At 56.5% G+C, this 20,738-nt stretch overlaps 4 protein-coding genes across 6 annotated transcripts; 1 reads left to right on the top strand and 3 right to left on the bottom strand.

Moving 5' to 3' along the window:
• Positions 1-560: 560 nt before the first annotated feature.
• On the bottom strand, positions 561-1,731 carry SPATA25 (spermatogenesis associated 25). Its single transcript, XM_024559210.3, has 2 exons — positions 1,591-1,731; positions 561-1,211 (listed from the first exon to the last, which is right to left on the bottom strand). Exons 1-2 carry the CDS (start codon positions 1,727-1,729, stop codon positions 580-582), a joined length of 771 nt encoding a protein of 256 aa, XP_024414978.3. The 5' UTR covers positions 1,730-1,731; the 3' UTR covers positions 561-579.
• A 246-nt stretch (positions 1,732-1,977) lies between these two features.
• On the bottom strand, positions 1,978-4,849 carry NEURL2 (neuralized E3 ubiquitin protein ligase 2). Its single transcript, XM_024559820.3, has 2 exons — positions 3,849-4,849; positions 1,978-2,807 (listed from the first exon to the last, which is right to left on the bottom strand). Exons 1-2 carry the CDS (start codon positions 4,588-4,590, stop codon positions 2,692-2,694), a joined length of 858 nt encoding a protein of 285 aa, XP_024415588.1. The 5' UTR covers positions 4,591-4,849; the 3' UTR covers positions 1,978-2,691.
• A 27-nt stretch (positions 4,850-4,876) lies between these two features.
• CTSA (cathepsin A) lies at positions 4,877-10,698 on the top strand. 2 transcript variants are annotated; one of them, XM_024559607.4, is made up of 15 exons: positions 4,877-5,018; positions 5,210-5,391; positions 5,538-5,649; positions 5,881-5,931; positions 6,020-6,106; positions 6,338-6,493; positions 6,797-6,888; positions 7,216-7,300; positions 7,837-7,928; positions 8,011-8,089; positions 8,170-8,309; positions 9,011-9,086; positions 9,720-9,809; positions 9,985-10,089; positions 10,331-10,698. In XM_024559607.4, the coding sequence occupies exons 1-15, from the start codon at positions 4,965-4,967 to the stop codon at positions 10,412-10,414; spliced, it is 1,485 nt and encodes a 494-aa protein (XP_024415375.2). In that variant the 5' UTR covers positions 4,877-4,964; the 3' UTR covers positions 10,415-10,698. The 2 variants fall into 2 exon arrangements, with proteins under 2 accessions (XP_024415375.2, XP_045050954.2); XM_045195019.2 differs by having other exon boundaries at positions 5,016-5,092.
• Positions 10,626-19,983, bottom strand: PLTP (phospholipid transfer protein). Of its 2 annotated transcripts, none has more exons than XM_024559606.4 (16): positions 19,853-19,983; positions 19,179-19,289; positions 18,996-19,095; positions 18,213-18,341; positions 17,762-17,917; positions 16,463-16,526; positions 16,320-16,383; positions 15,503-15,594; positions 14,361-14,537; positions 14,210-14,269; positions 12,254-12,418; positions 12,089-12,156; positions 11,659-11,701; positions 11,493-11,556; positions 11,332-11,408; positions 10,626-10,951 (listed from the first exon to the last, which is right to left on the bottom strand). In XM_024559606.4, the coding sequence occupies exons 2-16, from the start codon at positions 19,276-19,278 to the stop codon at positions 10,808-10,810; spliced, it is 1,503 nt and encodes a 500-aa protein (XP_024415374.1). In that variant the 5' UTR covers positions 19,279-19,289; positions 19,853-19,983; the 3' UTR covers positions 10,626-10,807. The 2 variants fall into 2 exon arrangements, with proteins under 2 accessions (XP_024415374.1, XP_045050953.1); XM_045195018.3 differs by having other exon boundaries at positions 19,843-19,969.
• Between the last annotated feature and the right edge of the window lie 755 nt (positions 19,984-20,738).

Below are 20,738 nucleotides of genomic sequence, written 5' to 3'. Positions count from 1 at the left end.
AATACCGTGGAAAGGAGAGAGACTTTGGAGTCCAGCACTACAAGCAAATCCTGGATCCTCACCCGCCTGATTTTTGAGGCCTGGTTCTGCCTTTTCCTAGCCGTGGGACTTGGGGCAAGTCACCCTTCTAAGCCCCAATTTGTTCACCTGTAAAAATGGAGATCCTCACACCGCTGGTAATACTGAAGGAATGGGCGTGTATAATAGGCCGGATGCCCAGTGGGCGCTCAAATAAGTGTTAATTTTCTTTCTTTGCCTGTGGTTCCAGCACCTGCCCTCAGCAGGCTGGGAAATTCACGTTGCCTGGGACCTTGTACAAGAAACTGGTGGAGTCCCAAAACTACCAAAGAAGTCCACTGTCCAAGCAGGGTGCCTACCTCATTTTCACTGTGTTGAACAATTCCTCTGACAAGAACTGTCTCCTGGCTTAGCGGTGTCTGGGCCCTGAGGAAGGACTGGTATTCATCAGAGTGGTTCAAACCACCACCCTACCCCATCCCTGCCATAGGCACCCCCAAGCCTGTCTGCCCAAAAACCATACGAAGAAGCCACCCTATGCGTCTGATGCTATTTCAGCAGCTACAAGCAGGAGCCAGGAGGCTGGCCCCTCCTGGACCTCACTGGGGGCATCTGCCCAGAGGCTACGTGGGCACGTGCCGGCCCCCACTGCACCCCCTCCACAGCCCCCTCTGGCTCTGGATGGGCCATCATGAAAGCTTGAGCTGCCCGGATCAGGTCCTCTTCCCGCAGGCCTGGGACGGGCACGGTGGGGATGCCAGCGATCATCATGGCCAGGGTAAGGATGCAGATGTCAGGCTGGGAGCCGGCCTCCTTCCCCCCTGCCTCGGCGGGCATTGGCACAACCCCTGGTGACAGCCCATGCAGTAGCAGGGACCCAGGCCTGCCGGAGCCACCCAGGTGAGGAGCTCGGCTTCTGGAGCAGCCATCCTCCCAGCCCAAGCTCTCTGGCTGCTTCACGTGGGAGAACTTGGGGCAGTATTGGCCATACTCCTTCTGCTGCAGTATCTCCCAGCTAGGCCCCCCAAGACAGCCCCTGGCTTCCGGCACTGCCAGGGCTGGGCCCCAGGTCTGGGCAGCAGGTACCACCTGCTCAGCTTTCTGGTGCAGTGGGCCTCGTCCACCAGGGGCCACCACCACTGGCTCTACAGGACTATAGGGGCCAAGGGATGAGCCTGGAGAAGCAGTCTCACCTGCAGAAACAGGAATGAGATGGAATGTTATTCTTGGTCTCTTGGAGGAGGCCCTGAGGGGCAGGGCACAGGAGCAGAGCCCTGGGAACAGGAGCAGTTAAGACCAGTCTAAGAGGGGCGGCTAGTGGTTGGGAACTCGGTTTTACTCAGATGCACACACCCAGTCCTCAACCCTAAGTGATGACGTGTTTGCTCAATGAATGAGAGAGGGAGTGGCTAGCTCTTGGCAAGCCCTTTGGGAATGGCTGGTCTTTGAAAAAAATACACTTGAGGGCCAGCCCCAAAATGCCCAGCAGAACCTCCACCTCCCCGGAGCCAGGACACAGGTTCTCAGGGGAGGCCGTGGCACCCACTCCAATTCCAGGAGCCCCTCTCTCACCTTGGCCGGAAGGCAGAAGACCGGGATGAGTTTGTGGAGACATGAAATAGGACATGACTGTCCCAAAGCCCCTGTTTGTGAAGGAATAGTCATCTGCCTCCTCTCCCACCCGCTTCACCCTTCTAGAATGTCCCCTCATAATCCCTCCCCTCTATACCTGGGACCCACCCCACAGCGCTGATCTGGTCATTCTAGAACTTCTACAAGACAACGGGGTGGGGTTGAAAGAGCACTGGACCAGGATCTGGGCATTCTAGGTTCTTGCCTTTACCTTGGGTGAATCACCTGGGCAGTTCTGTTCCTTGATACTCTCACTTGTCAAGTGGAGGTAATGACCGCCCACGACTTCAGAAGTTGTGAGGATTAAATGAGACCGTTCGTGTGGGGGGAAACGATCAGAGGTACAGATAATGGGGTCTAGTGCTTTGTGCCTGTAGTGTGAGGAAGGAACGCTCTGCATCCACGCGTTTGCTGTGTGATTTTTGGAAAATCATGTTCCCGTCTCTGGGCTTTGGGTTCCCACCTACAAAATGAAATAGTTGCTCTAGGGCACTGGTTCTTGTCCAGGTTTCACAGGAGTCTCTCCCTTGGGAACGTTAGAAATCCTTATGTGCGGCCTCATCCAAGAGCAATTAAATCAGAATTCCAGGGTCAGACCCAGTTATCAGTATTTTTCAAAGTTCCCCAAGTGGTTACAATATGTGCCAAAGCTGAGACCTCTGCGCTAGGGAAAGGCTTCTCAACCCTGGCTGTACATTAGAATCTCCCGGGAAGCTTTCACAAGAAATGTCTGGCCCCAAACCTCCAACAAATCTAGTAAGAATCTCTGGAGTGGAGTCTACGACTCTGATGAGCACCCAGGCTGGGGAACCCCCGGTGATCTAACGTGCTGTCTCTTGCTCTGGCCTGCAAGCCCACAGTGATTCTAAAAGGAGTGCTCCTCACGGGCCTCAGGGGCAAGGAGACCCTCCCGTGATCAGTGCAGCAACGGCTGGGTTTATTTCCGGCCCTGGCTGACAGCAGTGCGGCCAGCTTCAGACCAACCACAGCTCTGGGGCCAAGACGTGCTCCTGGACTCCGCTCCGGGGTCGCTGCTGGCCTTCACTCATACTTGCAGAAATCCTTAAGTCCCTTGGGCAGGTGGAGCCCGTCGATGGCCAACCGGTGCACCACGCTCCTCTGGATCACTTGGCGGCACAGGGTCTGCAGGGAAGGCACTGTGGAAAGAAGATGGTCAAAGGCAAACTGAACTGTGGGCTGGGTCTAGGGCTGAGTTCCAGAAGATCTAGGTCTCGGTCTCCCCTTTGTCGTTAACTTGCGCAATTCCCTTCTGCTCTCTCGGTCCCCCGTGACTCACGGGGCTGTACCTGTGGTTGAGATAAGCACCTCTCTTTCACAACACTTTCACAACGTTGCAGCCCTACTTGTATTATAACACTCAGGGCCCTCCCTTCCCCCTCACTTAGCAGCTTCTGAGGGCAGGGGTAGCGTCTGATTTAGCTCTGCAGCTCCAGCCTCCGCACAGGCCTGGCTCAAAGTGGGTTCTAGTTCACTGAATACATAAAAGTGGGATCAGAGATCTAAATAAAGGGTTTACCCAGAGAACCACACCTAAGGATGAAGCTCTCAGTCTACAGTCTGTGATGACTTTAAACTGGTATGGCCCTGGCTGGTGTGGCTCAGTGGGTTGAGTGCCAGCCTGTAAACCAAAAGGTGGTGAGTTCCATTCCCAGTCCTGGCACAGGCCTGGGTTGTGGGCCAGGTCCCTGGTTGGGGGCCTGAGAGAGGCAAATGAGCGATATTTCTCTTGCACATCGATGTTTCTCTCCTTCTCTGCCTCCCTTCCTTCCCCTCTCTCTATAAATAAATAAATAAATAAATAAATAAATAAATAAGTAAATTTTAAAAGATTGATATGCCCAAATCTAGGAGCATTTGCTTGACAAAAGAGCACACAATTCTCAAAGAGGCCCAGAATCTAAAATCAGTTTAGAAACCCTGCCCTGGGTTAATACAGAAAATACTGTCAAAGCCAGAAGGGAATTTGGAGGGCATCCTAATCAATCACAGCCAAGATGAGTAACAGGCCCAGAGCCAGGTAGTGGCTTATCCAAGATCACAAGCAAAGGCAGAATTTGAGGTCAAATCCCTGAAATTCTGGACAGACCAAGGGCTTGCTAGCTGGCTTGGGAGCCTAGCAAGTTTGGGTCCCCACCCTGGGCCAGGAGGGGTCGATCCCCAGGGGGTGGGATACCTACAGCCATACTCAAGCTGCACCAGGCGAACGCTCTTGGTGGAGGCAAACACGTCCACCACTGCGTAGAGGGGCCGGGCGGCTGGCAGCCCCCGGGCACTGGGGCCCATGTCCTCGCCGTTGATGACGATGTGCATATCCGCTGTGCCGTCCGGGCGTGGGCAGAAGAGAACGCCCAGGCGGCTACGGCGCGCGGTCGGAGGCAGCACGTTCAGCTCATAGAGCTGGTCCAAGAGGTGGCTGTAGAGCCCGGGCCGACTGCGGCCCACCAAGCGGTCGCGGGGAATACGAAACTGCTCAATACACAGATACGGTTCCACCAGGAGAGCTGGGGGGCGGCTGGGGGCCATTGCTTCTGCTTCCGGGTGGCCCTCCCGGGGCACGCGGTTGTGATGGCGCGTGATGGCAAAGACCCAGGTGTGGCCGAGGCTGACCAAGTCAGGCAGCGAAAACTCGGGCACAGGGGTCAAACTGGCGGGGTCTAGCGCAGTCAGGCCGAGGCGCAGGTGGCCGCACCAGCCCAGCTCTTTCTCTTCGATCTCGACCAGGAATACCTGGCCCGGGGCCAGTGGCTCGTGACTGAAGCACACGCCGTGAGCGAAGCTCTCCACGCGTGTGGCTCGCGTCCCAGAAAGGTCCACGCGGATGTTGGCACCGTGCACCCGGTGGAAGCGGGTGGGAGGGGGCTCGGGGCGCGCGGGTCCCCAGGTCGGACCCAATTCCACGGGGTCGGAGACAGCAGCCATTTCCCCGCCAAGAGCTGGCTCGCGGGTGCCTGGGACTATTTTGGGCAGCTGGCTCAGAAGATGACTGCGGGGGGCACCATGTAGGGAATTTCCCACCTACTCCCTTCCCTGAGGCTCTGCGCCGGGGGTCCTAGCGCCCCCTTCTGAGCCACCCCGCCTAGAACGAGATTCCCCTGGAGGATAGGGGTTCCTGGAGGTCCACACCCGAGTCATCTGATCAAGGTCGCCAGGGACTTGACCTTCGAAGCCGGTGGCCCCTGACAGGGCGTGGTCTGCCGCAGTCCCCGCCCCCTCCACCCTGGGTCAGCAGAAGCAGCTGAGCGGCGGAGGCTGTCTGTCACGTGAGGCCAATGCACACGTGACTGAGCATACACATGACTTGCAGTAGCAAGGCACCACCGGGAGAGCTGGGACGCGGGGGAGCAGAGGTGAGAAGACGTCGGAGGCTGGAAGGGATCCCGGAGCCACCGCTGCGGGCGCGAGGGGCGGAGGAGGCTCGGCGGTGGGAGCTGGGCACGGGGCTGGGGATTTCCTTGCCGGAGCGCCGCCAGCTCCTCCCCGGGGACGTCTGCGGGCAGCCCGGGACACAGTAAACAGCAGGCGCCCGCTTCCTCCACAGATGGTCCGAGCCGCGTCGTCGCCGCCGTGCTTCCTGCTGCTGCTGCTGTTGTGGTCGCCCCAAGGCGAGGCAGCCCCGGATCAGGACGAGATCCAGTGTCTGCCCGGGCTGGCCAAGCAGCCCTCTTTCCGCCAGTACTCTGGCTACCTCAAAGGCTCCGGCTCCAAGCATCTCCACTACTGGTCCGCAGCTCTCTCTCCCTGGGCGGGGTGGGGTAGGGGGGCCCACAGTGATGCTCATCAGGGGAGAGGACTGCGGAGCTGGGGAGAGGGGAGGGCTGGAAGAGGCCCCTCCACCTGCACCCACCCCGGCCTGACACCCCTCCCAGGTTTGTGGAGTCCCAGAAGGATCCCAAGAGCAGCCCTGTGGTGCTTTGGCTCAACGGAGGGCCGGGCTGCAGCTCCCTAGATGGCTTCCTCACGGAGCACGGCCCTTTCCTGGTGAGTGGAAAGCAGCTCTCTCCTCCGTGACCCAGGAAAAGGAGAGGGTGGGGACACTTCCCAAAGGAAAAGGCCGGCGAAGAGGGGAGAGGACTTTTGTCTTTTTTTCCAAAAATGTCACCTCTTCCTGAGCCTTAGTTTCTTCATCTGTATCATCGGCTGAACGCCGTGGCCCTCTCCCTCCACCTGGCGGGTTCTTGGGCCTTAATCAGCCACACCTGTCCTCCTCAGATCCAGCCAGATGGTGTCACCCTGGAGTACAATCCCTATTCGTGGAACCTGGTATGTGCGATGCTGTGGGTCCTGTGGAGAGGTCTTGGGCGCTTGGATGGGTGGAGCCCCCTGCAGCTGCTTTCCTCCTCCCCTCCAGATTGCCAACATCTTGTACCTCGAGTCCCCGGCTGGGGTGGGCTTCTCCTACTCCAATGACAAGTTTTATGCGACCAATGACACTGAGGTGAGTCCTGCACCTGCCCGGGTGCCCCAGACGCCCTGGTTCTCTGAAGGTGGCGTGATACAGGGAGAGAAAAACCATGGCTGTGGAACCCATTTTTCAGTTACGTGCTATGCACTGTGGCCTTGTCACTGTCACTTCCTCTTGCACATACCGGGTGGTTGGTGTCATGTGGAGAGTCTCTCCAGCTCAGACACTAAAGTCTCCGGATCCCCTCCACCCTGCCGTCCTCAGGTTGCCCAGAGTAATTTTGAGGCCCTTCAAGATTTCTTCCGCCTCTTCCCCGAGTACAAGAACAACGAGCTTTTCCTGACGGGAGAGAGCTATGCCGGCATCTACATCCCCACCCTGGCCGTGCTGGTCATGCAGGACCCAAGCATGAACCTTCAGGTGCAGGGCAGCTGCAGAAGGGAAGGGAGGCAACTTGAGACCATAGCTTGGGGGCCAGCGAGGTCAAAGAGGTCGACTCCCCCATCCGACCCGGACTCCTCCATAACACCCTTGCCACAAGCTGGCTTCTCTCTGCTTGTGTGTCTCCCATGAGGAAGCTCACCTGTCAAGCTGCCAGCTCTGTTCTCTATGTATTGTGGCCTCTCCCACCCACACACCCCCACAAAGCACCCTGGGTGTAGGTCAAGGGTGGCTCCTCTTCCTCACCCTCCTGCTGAGCTGGATACCCCGGCTGTTTCACAGGGATTGGCCGTGGGTAATGGACTCTCCTCCTATGAGCAGAACGACAACTCTCTTGTCTACTTCGCCTACTACCATGGCCTTCTGGGGAACAGGTATGGGAGGGGGGCAGCCGGGAGGTCTTCAGGGTGGGGCAGGTCACAAGATCTCAGGTGTGTCCTCTAGGCATGTCATACCCCAAGACCTACGCCGCTTTATCAGCACATGGTGGGGGCTGGGGTTGCTTTGAAGGGTTTGGTACAAAAAGGCCAAAGACTGGAGATTAGAATTTAAAGGGACCAAGCAGACCTGCCATCATGGCCCAGGGCAGCTAGGCTGGAGACCTAAGTACCACACCCTGTGATATTGGAGGGAGAAGGTGGGGTTCTTGCCTTCCCCGCCCACTGTGGGTCTCTAAGCACTTGCGCTCTGATCTTCTCCAGGCTCTGGTCTTCTCTCCAGACCCACTGCTGCTCACAGAACAAGTGCAACTTCTACGACAACAGAGACCCAGAATGTGTAACCAGCGTAAGGTTCTGCCCCGCTGCCATGTGTCTCCCCCGATACTGCCAGTCCTGAGAACAGGACCACATCCTCCACTGTTGTCCTACCCTGCATCCTTCAGCAACTGGGTGTCTCTGGGACACATGAATGTGGGTGGTATCCGCCACCACTTCTGTGACTCTGAGCAAACCCTGTAACCCCTGAGGGGACAGGCATTCTGTAGAACACCTGCCATGTGTCAGGACCGCTGCACTGTGTCACTGTGGGTTAATCTTCCAGTGGGGGACCTTCAAGGGGGATCATATTATCCCCATCTTCCCGGTGAGGAAACTAGGGCCGAGAATGTCAAAGTCACAGGGCTGGAAAGTGGAAGCGCTAGGATTTAGAGACCATTCTGGCAAATTCCTCCCCACTGAGCCTCAGTTTCCCTACCTGTGAAAAAAGTAGCAGGAGGGTAATGACAGGGTGAAGTAGGAAAGCACCAAATTTTGGGACAAGCGGGCAATGTCATGGGGAGGCTAGGGTTCTGTCAAGTGCGGTGGTTCGGTGTGTCATTGCAGCTGCAGGAAGTGTCCCGCATCGTGGGCAACTCTGGCCTCAATATCTACAACCTCTACGCCCCATGTGCTGGGGGCGTGCCTGGCCATTTAAGGTAGGCGCTGCTGAGTGCCCCATGGGACCGACCCCAGCCTCCTCCGGAGGTTCAGGCACCCATCCGCCCACTTCACGCGTAGGTACGAGAAAGATGCCGTCGTGGTCCACGACCTGGGCAACCTCTTCACTCGCCTGCCAGTCAAGCGCATGTGGCATCAGGTGTGCAGGGGCCTGGGCTTCCTCCGGGGGTGGGGAGGATTGGGGCAGGGAATCGAAGACCCTAACTGTGTGCCCCTCAGGCGCTGCTGCGCTCCGGGGCCAGGGTGCACATGGACCCCCCGTGCACCAACACCACAGCCACCTCCACCTATCTCAACAACCCTCTCGTGCGGAAGGCCCTGCACATCCCGGAGCAGCTGCCCCCCTGGGACATGTGCAAGTGAGGCTCTGTGGCTGCTGGGGAGGGGCGGGGCACAGCAGCAGGCTTTTGGCGCTCGTGGGCATCAGAAAAGCTCCCAGGGGTCTTTTGGCTAGGCTTTCTCAGTGGGGGCAGTCGGGCCGCTGTGAGTTTTTTACAGGATGTTTAACCCCTAAACTGACTGATATTCAGCCAGTTTGTTCTTAAATGGCCACATGGTTGTTGAAAATATCAATTACTTCTCTGGCATTTAACTACTAGACACACTCCCAACTGCCCTCCCCCACCCCCACTCCAATGCCAACCCTGGCGGCTCAGCTCTCCTGTGACCCCGAAAGTCAAAAGGTGATGACCTGGCACAGCAGGGGCCACTCAGGTCCCTTCTGGATGGGTCAGTGCCCATGCCCTGCTGTTGTCATGTGCTGTGCTTCGCACCCCGACAAGCCGCTTGCCAGGGCATCCCAGTCATTGAAACAACCAAAGTGTCCCTATGCATTTCTAAGTGGAAGTGGGTTGAGGACCTCTGAATTCCATACCCCCCACCCCCAACCCCCGCCCAATCCAGGTAAGTCCTAGAGAGGAGGTGTGCCTCAGGAGGGCACTGAGTGAGTCCCAGCTGTCCACCTCCTAGGCTGGAGCTTGGGGATAGGAGAGGAGGTCTGACCTGTTGACTCTCTCTCCCCCTACCTGGTCTTCCTGGGGCCTGCCACGTGCTCTTGCAGCTTCCTCGTGAATTTACAGTATCGCCGTCTCTACCAAAGCATGCACGCCCAGTACCTTAAGCTGCTCGCCCCGCAGGTGAGTAGAGGCAGCACAGCTAGGTCCACCAGCAGCCTCAGCCCTGGAAGAGTGGCAAGGCAGGGGAGCAGGGGAGGCTGAAACTCCAAGTGATGTCACTTGCCCAAAGGCCTGTGGTTGGCAGGGTCGGGATACGAACCAGGCTTTGGCTACACCCCATGCTTGTCTGGTGTAGGAGGCTGAGGAGTCTGCATTAGCCAAAGAGCCCTGAGCGTGAGAAGAGCTAGTCGGATCATGTTACAGAGAGGCAAATGGATGGCCAGGGTGGGACAGGGTCTTGTCCAAGGTCACCTAGCAGATACTGGTAGAGCCAGGTGAGGACCAGGCCTGTGGCACAGGTTAGAGCATCGTCTCTGGGGTCAGGCAGCGTGTATGACCCTGGGCAAGTTTCTCACAAACCCAAAGCCTTGCTTTCCCATCTGTAAAGTGGGATTAATAACGCTAACTCCCCTTGTAGGTGAAGCATTACGTAGAGCACCGGGCATGCAGGAAAGCAGCCAGAAAACAAAAGCATTTCCTGATCTGTGCTGTTTAGCGGGGCCCCTTGAGTTCCCTCAGAGGTGGGGCTTGAACCTGGTAAGGGTGAGGCCTGGGCTTGTCCCCTACCTGCCACTGTCCCCTGCTCTCCTCCAGAAATACCGGATTCTGCTGTACAACGGGGACGTGGACATGGCCTGCAACTTCATGGGCGATGAGTGGTTTGTGGACTCCCTCAACCAGAAGGTAAGGCAGGGGTCTGGGCCCCGGGGTGAGGCTGGTGCAGGAGCAAGGCGAGCACTGTGCCTGGCAGGCGGGGCCTACCTGGGGGAGTTCCCGGCCCCTGAGCCCTCCAGGCTTGGGGCCTGGGCACAGGGGTGACAGGTGCCTGCAGGCTGCTAAGCCTTCCCCGGTGGGGCAGATGGAGGTGCAGCGCCGGCCCTGGTTAGTGGACTACAGGGACAGCGGAGAGCAGATCGCGGGCTTCGTGAAGGAGTTCTCCCACATTGCCTTTCTCACCATCAAGGTAGGGGCAGGCCGGCCCCCCCTTCCTCTCCTTCCCATGGCCTTTTAAGCTGGGTCGCTATCTGACCCGTGTTAAGGGCCGGTTTTCAGTGGGGGGAGGGTGTGGACGGGAAGAAGGGAAGGTTTGGGGTGCAGTCAGGGGAGGAGGAAGGTCACTGACTAGGGGAATCCAGGGGGATGAAGGAAGCCCTCTGAGCCAGAGGCTGTACAGGGAAGGAATCTCACAAAGCTTTGCTCCTCAGGGCGCTGGACACATGGTCCCCACTGACATGCCCCAGGCTGCCTTCACCATGTTCTCCCGCTTCCTGAATAAAGAGCCATACTGAGGCCACCACGGGCCGGCCCCTACTGCCTAGTCCAGCCCCTCCCAGCCTCTCCTGCTAGAAGCGAGGTCTCTCTTGATGTCGAAGTCCCCTGCAGGGCAGTGGGGGAGTTTGCACTTTATTCCTGGCTGGGGTAGGGCCTGGCCCCTCCCTGCTTCAAGAATGCCCAGAATGCACTGATGCCACCCCAGGAACACAGCAGAGCTCAGGACAGCCCCTGGAGGCTGGACGGACTGTAATTGACGGGCTGACTGTGATTACGGAATTAAATTGAGTACAGCTTAAAACTGATCTTCTCTGTGGCACCGGGGTTAGAGAGGACACTATAAGCTGTGAGGGAGGGGATGCGAGGCACTGGAGTCCTGAGTGCAGCCGCCAGCGGTGGGGGTTGAGGGCTCAGACTGCCGCCGTGGAGGGTGGTGTGGAGGGTGGTGGGGCGCGGGATGCCTGGGAGCCCCTGGTGGCCGCAGGCCGGTTCTTCTCAATCACCTCTCGCAGCCCTTTGGCAAAATGGAGGTCAGCCCCGATGGTGAGGTAGCCCTGTGCAGCGGGGCAGAGAAGGAAGTCCGTTCATTCCCTTACTGAGGCCAGAGTTTAGAGAGAGTCCTTGGCCTTGTGGGGGTTCTCAGTCTAATGGGACAGACGGACCAGCAAAGCAGTTCTTCAAACTCGTGTGAGGGGTGCCGAAAGAGAGGCTGCAGGAGTACAGCCTTTGGGGCTCTAGGGGGACCTCTTAGCTAAGACCTGAAAGATGAATAGGCGTTGGGGGTGGAATCAGGGAAGAGTGTTCCAAGGTAAGGGCACAGCCTGTGCAAAGGGCTGGAGGGATCTGTGTAAGACTCCAGTGGGGGAGGGAAAAGGGGGGCCTGCAGAAGGAGAGGGCCGCTGCACCCTCCTTCCCCGTGGTTGCCCCCACTCACCGCGTGGTTCGTCACCACCTCTCGCACAAAGTCCATCCCCTCAGGTAGTGGGATCTGCACCCCACGCCGGGTGCGCTCTGTGGGCGGGGACAGTGGGCTCAGTCTGGGCCTACCCAGGTCCCCCTCACTCCCCCCTCCCTCCTCATGACCCCCACCCCTACCATTGATCAGGGGCATCACTGCAAACTGCAGCATGGTCTTCAGAGGGGCCTGCAGTGGGATCAGCTGAGCGGGAGGAGGGGTGCAGTCAGGGCCAAGGGGGCGGTGGGCTTGCCCTAGCCGCTCACCCTGACCCCAGCCCTGGCCCACCCACCATTCCCAACTCACTGCCAGCGACTCAAGTGCAGAATGGTTTGAGTAGATTCGGAACCTGGGGGAGGGAAAGAAATGCCTGGTGGGCATGAGCCAGGAAGCTCCCCTCCATCAGGCCCCCAGGAGCTGAGCCTCAGTCTTAGATGTCCCACCTACACCCCTTTCCAGGGGGTTCCTCCACTCCAACTGTATGTCCTTGGAGAGCCATTTCTCCCTCTAGGTGTCCTTTTCTCCACATTGGCTGCTTATCTGTCGAGCCCTTTCACCCCAATGCCTAATACATAAAGCGCTTTTGGGGTGTTAGCAAAGACCACAGCTCTCCAGTGGCATGTGGGTGTGACTGAATGTTAGCTCCCCAGTTCTGTTAGGCAGGTGTGATTATCCTGAAGACACTGAGGCTCAGGGAGGTTAAGAGCTTGCCCGAGATTTTCAGACATCTGCGTACTTGCGCAGGTCCAGCTGTACGCGCAGAGCCTTCCCCTGCAGGGCCACCTTGGCGCTGAGACGGGTGTCCTGCGGGGACGTGGGGAGGGGCAACGTGTCACTGACCAGGCAGGTACCCAGCCCCCTTCTCCCCAACCCTCAGCAGCCCTCACGCGGGTGCCCGCACCATGATCATGCTGGAGAGCTGGACCTCAGGCAGGTTGGGTGGGGCCAGCGCCACGGTGACACTGGCAGTGACAGAGATGGTGGTGCCTGACGGCTTGATGGTGCAGTGCGGCGGCACCAAGACCTTCAGTTCCAGCTTCAGCGGGGAGTCAATCACTGCTGGGCTCTGGGGACAAAGCAGCGAGGGAGGGTCAAGTCCCAGGTCTCTTCCCAGGTGAGCCCACCTGGAGGAGCCCCGAGTGACACGTCGGAAAGAGGTGTGACTTTCCAAACCCCGCAGAACTGTGTCCGGACTCTGCCTTTGTGCAAAGAAATGTCTTGTGCTAAGGGGGTCTCCTTCCCTGGCTGCTGTGGCTCAGTGGATTGAGTGCCGGCCTGTGAACTGAAATGTTGCTGGTTCGATTCCCAGTCAGGGCACATGGCAGGGTTGTGGGGGCCAGGTGTCTGGTTGGGGGTGTGCGAGAGGCAACCAATGCTGTATCTCTCACACATTGATGTTTCCCTCCCTCTTTTTCATTCTCCCTTCTCCTCTCTCTAAAAGTAAATAAAAATCTTTAAAAAAAAAAATAAGGGTCCCTGTCCTTCTCTTTCTGCTTTCCTAGGTTCTCAGTATTCACAATCCGTCTCCCATCCCGACCCCTCGAGGCCAGTGTCTTTGCCTCACATATCCCAGTCCATGGCCATACCTCCTCTCCCTACGCTGCTGTGCTGTTTCTTCCAGAGGCTGTGTACGAGTACGGTTCGCTTCCCACACTGACTAAATACTTACTCTTGAGCAAACACTTCATTTTTTCTTTCTTTTTTTTTTTTAGATTTTTATTTATTTTTAGAGAGAGAGGAAGGAAAGTAAAAAGAGCGGGAGAGAAACATCAGTGTGTGGTTGCCTCTCACCTGCCCCCTACTGGGGACGGCCAGCAACCCAGGCATGTGCCCTGACTGGGAATTGAACTGGTAACCCTTTGGTTCACAGGCCCACACTCAATCCACTGAGCTACACCAGCCAGGGCCATTTCTTTTTAAAGGTTTTATTTATATTTAGAGAGAGGGGGACGGAGGGAGAAAGAGAGGGAGACAGACATCAGTGTGTGGTTGCCTCTCACACGTAGGCATGTGCCCTGACTGGGAATCGAACCCATGGGCTTTTGGTTCGCAGGCCGGCATTCAATCCACTGAGCCACACCAGCCAGTCCCAAACACTTCATTTAAACCTCAAAATAATCATGCGAGGCAGGTATTTTCCTTTTGGGATGGGGAAATTGAGGCACAGAGAGGTCAAGTAACTTGTCCAAGGTTAGACAGTTACTCAGTTGCAGAACTGGGATTCAAACCCGGGCAGTCTGGCATGCTCTTAGAAGCAGTGCTTGGCCACAGGTTTGATGGTGGTGATGACGATGATAGCAATAACAATGGCAGCTAGAGTTTACTGAGCATTTACTCTGTCCCGGGTACTGTTCTACTTGCTTTACATGTATTATTTCTTTTCCTCCTCATGACAACCCTAGGAGGTTGTACAGTGTAGTGGAGAATGCCAGTGTGACCGGAATCACAGATTCATAATCCAGATGCAAATCCCAACTCCATTATTTACAAAACCGAACCGAGGACACCGAAAGATTTTTGGTTAAATTTTGGACTCCCCCCCTTCTCCCCATTAAACAAGGGAAAATAAGCAAAAAGAACATCCTACCGGTTATTAAAGCCTCTACACTTCCTTGCAGAGCTTGGGTTCTCAGCCCATCCTCGTCACCGCTTCAAGTATTAGGATGGATGGAGCAGGAACTACCGAGCCTCCTTAGCTACAGGCTTGGCTAGGTGACGGGACTTGACCAGAGGCCAGAGGCCAGGCCTTCTGTCTACTCCGTGGCTGCAGTTTGGGGTCTCCACCTCCATACCTCACCGCACACCGCACAAGGGACGCACCCACCCTGGCCACGTCCTTACCTCCCTCCAAACTCACCTGCAGGACAATGCTGCCAAAGTAGGAGGCCCTCAGCAGCACTTCCAGGTCGTGGGGCACCTGGTCAGGGGAATGGGGTGGTGAGGCAGGGTTCTCAGAAGCTCCATCACAGGTCCCTTCTTGCCCATCCCACAAACAGGCCCTGGCATACCTTGTCCCCCACCAGCGACAGCTTCAGGGCCCCTGCCTGGAAGTAGCTCTCCAAGGCTGAGTCGAAGAAAAACTCAGAGAAGGCCACGTACACCATCCGTTCCTCCTCCTGCAGCTGGGGCTCCACTGCCCGGTTAGGGAAGCTCCGGTTCCCCTGGGCCAGGGGAAAGAAGGCCCCCTGGGGTAGGGGCATCAGGGTCAGGGCCAAGGCCGACTGGCCTGGCACAAGGATGTCTCCAGGCCCAGTGCAAGGCACTGTGAGGGGTGGTGGGGAGTCAGACCCAGCTGCTGTCCTTGGGGGACCTGCAAGCACCCACCCTAAAAGGCTTGGGAAGGAGGGCAGCTGGAGTGCCGCAAAGAAGCAAGGCCATCGGACCTGGGAAGGGAGGCTCAGGAAGGGTTCAAGGAGGAGGGGGCATTTGAGTGGACCTTGAAAGCTAAGTGACAGTAAAGATGGCAGCTACTGCTTCCATATACATGGTAGTGATTCTTCCATGCCTTTCACATAGACCGACTCCTTTAATCCCCCGAGGTAAGTTTCTTTACTGTGTTATTTTCATTTACATATTAGGAAACAGGCACAGAAAGGCAAAGCTGCTTGCTTAAGGTCACACAGCTAGTACGTGGCAGAGCCAGGATCTGAACTGCAGGCATTGCAGCTCCGGAATCTGTGCCCTGACACTCTGCTCTACTCCAGTAAGAGGATCGAAGGTGCTGTGTGGCCTTGGGCAAGGGACATCACCTCTCTGAGCGAGTTTCCACATTCCTGCAAGGGTATAACGTTAGTACCTGACTCTCAGGACTGTGAGAGTCTGCAATGAGATTATGTGCACGGAGCTCTCCATCCAGCTGTTTCAGAGGAGATGGGGGAAGGCCGTGCGTGAGTGAGCAAAGGCCCCGAAGTAGGAAGCGGGGGCGCAAATTTGAGAAAGAGTCACTGCAGAGGCACAGGGTGAAGTTAGAAAGCTGGGGCCAGATCCCGGAGGCGGGCCTGACTCTGTAGGCAGCAGGGGGTCACCACAGCATTCCCAGCCATGGAGTGGCTTCTATTGTAAGAACTGTGCTTTAGGAAGATGAAACCAGTGACTTGAGGGAGAAGTTGGGAATCTTGTGACAGACGCATCAGCAGGGAGGGCAGCTCACCCGGAAGTCCATGTCCAGATTGCTGGTGGAGACCTCAGGGTCCTTTAGGAGGGAGTAGTCAATGCCAACGAGATTGTCCACAGAACTGCGTACTGTGGGGAGGGGCCCAAATCACTCCAAGCTGTGTGAGGCTCGGCCAAGTGCTTAAGCTCCCTGGGCCTCGGTTTCTCACCCATAAGTATTATCACGTGGTCATTACGACACTTCCCTCATAGGGTTGTTATGAGGGTCAAATTAGTTTTCTGTGGAAAGCACTTAGTGCCCGATGCGCAGTAAGTGTGCAACAATGGTAGCTATTATTGTTATTATTATCATTATTCATTATTGGTAGGGGGTTTCATCAGATCACTAAACAAGATGACAAGGGACTCCCTTCCCTCCTGGTTTCCCCTGCCGCCTCCTTCCCTGCCCATTCCCCACAGCAGACAGAGGTCACAGCTCAGGAAAAGAGAATTTGTGTTAAGTGAGCACCTATTAAGTGCCAGGTGATGAACACAAAGAGGCCCCGATGATCAGCAAGCACACACTGAGGATCTTGAAAACCGGTCCTCAGTTACTCCTCCCAGCAACCCCAGGGGGAGGCCTCACCCGCTAAGCGAGGAAACCAAGGCCCAGAGAAAAGTGCATACTTACCTTGGGTCACAGAGCAAATCAGCAGAGGCCACATTTGAACCCAGGGCCGTTCCACAGCAGGGTGTGGAAGGAGCTTACTTACTCTGAAGTGCCGCCTGACAGCTGTGTATCCAGCCTCCTTCTCACCCCCATTCCAGCCCCAGGGCCTGGCCTGGAGCTCCATACCCCACCAGCACCAACTCACCAGGCACAGTGTCCAGCAGGGAGTTGAGCAGCACCGTCCCTGCGTGGTAGAGCACTGGGCAGATCTGGGAGGTGGGTGCTAGAGTCAGGGCCTTTGAAAGAGAGGGCACCCCCGCTGTCCCCCAGACCTGCCACTGCCCACACCTGCTGGTTGAGGAGGAAGCGCATCCCGGAGGTGATGAATGTGGAGAGGATTTCATACAGCTTCCTGTGAGGGGAGGAGAGACCAAGTAGGCTGGGGCCTTGCCCCAACCAAATCCAGGTCCAAAAGAAATCACAGGGATCAGAGAGATGGGGGCGAGGGGTTGGACGCATCAACTTGACCTGAACTACTAGCTCTTCAATAAGCGGTCTTGCATGCCTCAGGCCCAAATCCCCTCCAGCCTTATTCTCAAGAGCCCTCCTATCCCAACCTCCCATAAGCCAAATGAATCTAGCCACCGTTCCTCAAACCTGCTCTGAGCATCCCACCTCCACGTGATTACCCATGCCCTCACTTCCACCCTCAATGCCCACATTCTATATTTCCCTGCCTAGGCTCAGATGCTTCCTCTTTCAGGCAGTCTTCCCAGATGACTTTCTTAGTCCCCAGAGTACTTCCTTAGTCCCGCTCTCAAGGCCCCAGTGACAAATGTGTTTTCCCTCCAACTAGGCTCTGAGGTTCTTTCTGAATCCTCAGGGACTGGAATATCCTTTTTTAAAAAACTCCTCACCTGAGGATATTTTAAAATTGATTTTAGAGAGAGGAAGGGGGAGAGAGAGAGAGAAAGATCGATGTGAAAAATATCGATTGCCTCCTTTAAGCAACCTGATGGAGGACAGAACCCGCAGCTTAGGTTTGTGCCCTGATTGGGAGTTGAACCCTCAACCTTTCCATGTACAGGCTGACTCTCCCACCAACTGAGCCACACTCGTCAGGGCGGCATACACTTTGTTGAATAATTAAAATGTGACAGTGTACCAACACCAGATGACAAATCTACCATCTCCTCTCCCCAAGTCCCTTCTGGAACCAGCAAAAAGTCCCCTTCTGAGCCCCAAACCTGGGCCTATGTTATTATTTTTGTTATAACTAATAAGAGCCATCAATTTTTGAGAACCCATTTCATGCCCAACTGTGCACTCATATCCTCACGGTTACTCTTATCTAGGTGGCTAGCTTCTTATTACATCCCAGGTACTGCTCTAAATAGTTTCACATATATTAACACAACTAGGCCTCTCCACATCTTACAAAATAGTTTCTATTATCATCCTATTGCCAATGAGGAAACGGAGGCTCAGAGCTTCAGCGACATGCCCGAGGTCACACAGCCAGGAAACGGTGGCGCTGACATTTGGACCCAGTTGGTCTGACTCCCAAGTCCGTGCACTTTGCATTGCACTAGGCAGCTGGACTGTGGAGCTCGAAGCGGGTGCGCTGGGATTGGGCGTGGGGCTTACCGGAAGGTTCCCCCGAAGGCTGCGTGCATTCTGGAGACAGAGGCCTCGCAGGAGACGTTGGAGACTTTGATCCGGCCAGTGGGATCCCCGGAGAGCTGCAGGGCGGTGCGGATGGATATACCCTCCGCGGAGGCATTGATATAGCCTCCATCGTAGCTGCCAGGAGTGGGGTGCAGGTTTAGCGGTGCACCCAAGCTTGGAGCTTAACCAAGACTTCACTGCCCGCTCCCCATCCCATACATCATGATACCTCTTAAGAAGGCTTCACTTTTGCACAGTTTACCAGATATTCTACCAAACCCTGTCAGCCTCTGTGAAGTGGGTATGACAGTCCCCATTGTACAGATGAAGAAACTGAGACTCAGAAAGGCTGAGGGATTGCCCACACACGCACATCATACTCAGCCCTCCTGACCCACTTGCCACTCCCCTGAGGGTGCCAGGTGCTCACAAGAACCAGTAGAGAAGCTGTCTCCGAAAGCCCAGCCCCAAGGAGGCATTGCTGATTTGTAGCACCAACTCCTGCTCTGGCTGGAAATGGAGCTTGGAGGATGTCAGCTGCAGCTCTGTGACCTTCACCCTGCAGGAGGCCTCAGGGTCAGATTCAAGGCCAAGAGGGGATACCACCCAACGGGAAATTCAGCCCCTCCTCTTCCAGCCCAGGCCTGGGAAAACTGGGGTGGTTGGAATGAAATATTCCATTGCTCCTCAAGTGCCCACCCTGGGCTTGGGTGGCTCAACTTGGGTTATGGTGGCTCCGAAATGAGCTTCTCCTGACTCAGGTGTGAAAAGTGAGCTTCACCCCTTCTCTTAGAAGTCTTGTTGCTTGCACTCCCTTCCCTTCCACACCCTGGGGTTGCTAGATAAGGTCTTTTCATCGAGTCCTTTGTCTACCTCATCGAAAATCCGATCTCCCTGTCCCTACCGTTCTAAAACACGGGGCTTCATCTGTTCCCAGGATCTCTCCCATTAGCTACACTCGGGTGCCCTAGCCCTAACTCCCGTCCGTTGGCAAGTTTCTCGACTTCGCTTCTCTAGCGCTGTTTGGACACGCCACAATTCCTTAGCTGTTCTTGGCCCCGCCCACATCTCACAGGCCACGCCCACCTGCTCGATTCCCACCTATACTGGCAGGTTTGGCCTTTGTCTTCTAGGCCCCATTCTATTTTAGTCCCGCCTCATCGATTTGGCCGCGCCCATTCTTCGAAGCCCTGCCGAGAGGCTCCCTACTTACTCAGAGATGTTGTAGGCAAAGGGGCCCTCTCTGCCTCCCAGGTCCGGAATGGTGATAGTCTCCAACTCTTGCTCCAGAAAGCGTAGCCCCTCCTGCTTCACTGAGGCAGGAGCCAGATAGTTAGCTCCTGCGCCCGCTGCTGGGGTGACCCCACCCCCAATCGCCCCCGCCCGCGCCCCTTACCCAGCTCCAGAGCCTGGGAGGTAATGCGAAGCTTGCAGCCGGGGATCTCGGCGTGAGCTCCTGCCACCAGGGCTAAGAAGAGGGCCCAGAAGAGGGCCATGGCGAGCGGGCCTGAGGGTAGGGTGGGTCACAAGAGTCACCCGGCCGCTAAAAGCCACTCCTCGGATGTCCAGCCAGGAGAGGGGCTGGCGCGGGCCGTTACCCTCGAGATAGCTCTTCGGGGAATTTGGACCAATAATATTGGCTCCATTCGACAGATGCAAAAACTGAGACTGAGGAAGACGACGCGACTTGCGCTCTGGCTCCCAGAGGATTGGGAGCACGGCGGAGGAGGAGGGGACATCTTCGGTTCCCTCGTGCATCCGCTGCGTGACGAATTTGGACCTCCCCAACAACCTCTTTCCTTTAGCGGAGGGCGGGCGCGGCTTGCCCATTACCATGGGAACGGCTGCACGCGCATTCCTGGGGGCTGGCTTGCAGTTTCCAAGGCCCCGAGCCGGGGAGCAGAGGGGTCTCTCGGCTCCCCCGGGTCCTAAATCCCTGCCATCGGGATTTTTGACTGGTGACCCCCATCTCAGCGCCCTCCTTCATGGAGTAACCTCCCCACCCCGGGTTTAGTAGGCCACGCGGGTCAGCGAAGGCCTAGGGGTGGGTGGGAACGCACCCCAACTTACTGCGGTGGAGCTGGGAGGTGGGGGTGGAGGGTCGGCGCCGTCACGTGGGGCGGCTGGCAGCTCTAGAGATCCGGGCGGCGGGGTCTGGCGGGCCGCGCTGTTCCATCCGCTTTTATAAAGCCGGGCCTCTCTGACCCCCCCTCCTCTTCCCGCTCTCGGGAGTTGGGAGGAGATGGGGCGGGACGCTGGCAGGCAGGGTGGTAGAGAAGGCTGTACAGAGCCCCGTGACAGACCCGGACGCTGTCAAGACGAGTGGCAGACCCAAGCCGGACAGGAGGGAGGGAAGTGCAAGAGTCGGCCCGCCCGGCCCCAACAATCTCTGCTTCTCTGGGACATTGGTTGAGATTCCAGTTACCCATCTCTTCCTGCATGATGCTGGGCAAGTCACTTCGCTGGGGTCGTTGAGTTCCAGTTTCCTCATCCAGCAAAATGTGTGTGCTGAAGGAACTACCTCTTAGGCCTTTATTGCAGCCCAGAGCAAGCCACAAAGTCAACACCAAAGGCACAGTTTTTCCTTCCCTTCCACCCACAATCATCTCAAGAACTCTCCTTGCCAGGCTTCACTATGAAATCCCCAACTGTCTGTGTCACCACCTGGGGAAAAGGGTCCTGGAACCTCTCCCATGGGGTCCAAACAAGTCCACACAGGCTGCTGGAGTCGCCCCAGAGGAAGGGCTGGCGTTTCCCCAGGAACTGTGGATTTTTTGTGTGAACCTTTGGAACTAGGTTCTCTGAATAGTACCCCACCCCAACCCCTCAGCAGATCTACTGCCTGCAGAGTTCCCTCCTCGGACAGGGCACGGAGTAGGTGCTTGCTGCTCTCTTACTGTCAAACTAAAGAAAGAGGAAAGGAGAACAATAATGACTAATGTCCATCGAATCCAGA

Source organism: Desmodus rotundus, chromosome 6, assembly GCF_022682495.2.
Source record: "Desmodus rotundus isolate HL8 chromosome 6, HLdesRot8A.1, whole genome shotgun sequence".
Lineage (NCBI taxonomy): Eukaryota > Metazoa > Chordata > Mammalia > Chiroptera > Phyllostomidae > Desmodus > Desmodus rotundus.
This window is presented reverse-complemented; position numbering and strand designations above follow the sequence as displayed.

Excerpts from the sequence above, each read along its gene's own strand:
- CTSA (XM_024559607.4), top strand. The coding sequence starts at position 4,965 with ATGACTTGCAGTAGCAAGGCACCACCGGGAGAGCTGGGACGCGGGGGA. Across the intron at positions 5,392-5,537 it reads TCCAAGCATCTCCACTACTG|GTTTGTGGAGTCCCAGAAGG; the intron begins GTCCGCAGCTCT and ends CACCCCTCCCAG. Across the intron at positions 9,810-9,984 it reads TGGACTCCCTCAACCAGAAG|ATGGAGGTGCAGCGCCGGCC; the intron begins GTAAGGCAGGGG and ends CCGGTGGGGCAG.
- NEURL2 (XM_024559820.3), bottom strand. The coding sequence starts at position 4,590 with ATGGCTGCTGTCTCCGACCCCGTGGAATTGGGTCCGACCTGGGGACCC. Across the intron at positions 2,808-3,848 it reads GGTGCAGCTTGAGTATGGCT|TGCCTTCCCTGCAGACCCTG; the intron begins GTAGGTATCCCA and ends TTCTTTCCACAG.
- PLTP (XM_024559606.4), bottom strand. The coding sequence starts at position 19,278 with ATGGCCCTCTTCTGGGCCCTCTTCTTAGCCCTGGTGGCAGGAGCTCAC. Across the intron at positions 11,702-12,088 it reads GTACAGCTGGACCTGCGCAA|GTTCCGAATCTACTCAAACC; the intron begins GTACGCAGATGT and ends TCCCTCCCCCAG. Across the intron at positions 11,557-11,658 it reads CTGCACTTGAGTCGCTGGCA|CTGATCCCACTGCAGGCCCC; the intron begins GTGAGTTGGGAA and ends CCTCCCGCTCAG.
- SPATA25 (XM_024559210.3), bottom strand. The coding sequence starts at position 1,729 with ATGAGGGGACATTCTAGAAGGGTGAAGCGGGTGGGAGAGGAGGCAGAT. Across the intron at positions 1,212-1,590 it reads TCTTCTGCCTTCCGGCCAAG|GTGAGACTGCTTCTCCAGGC; the intron begins GTGAGAGAGGGG and ends CTGTTTCTGCAG.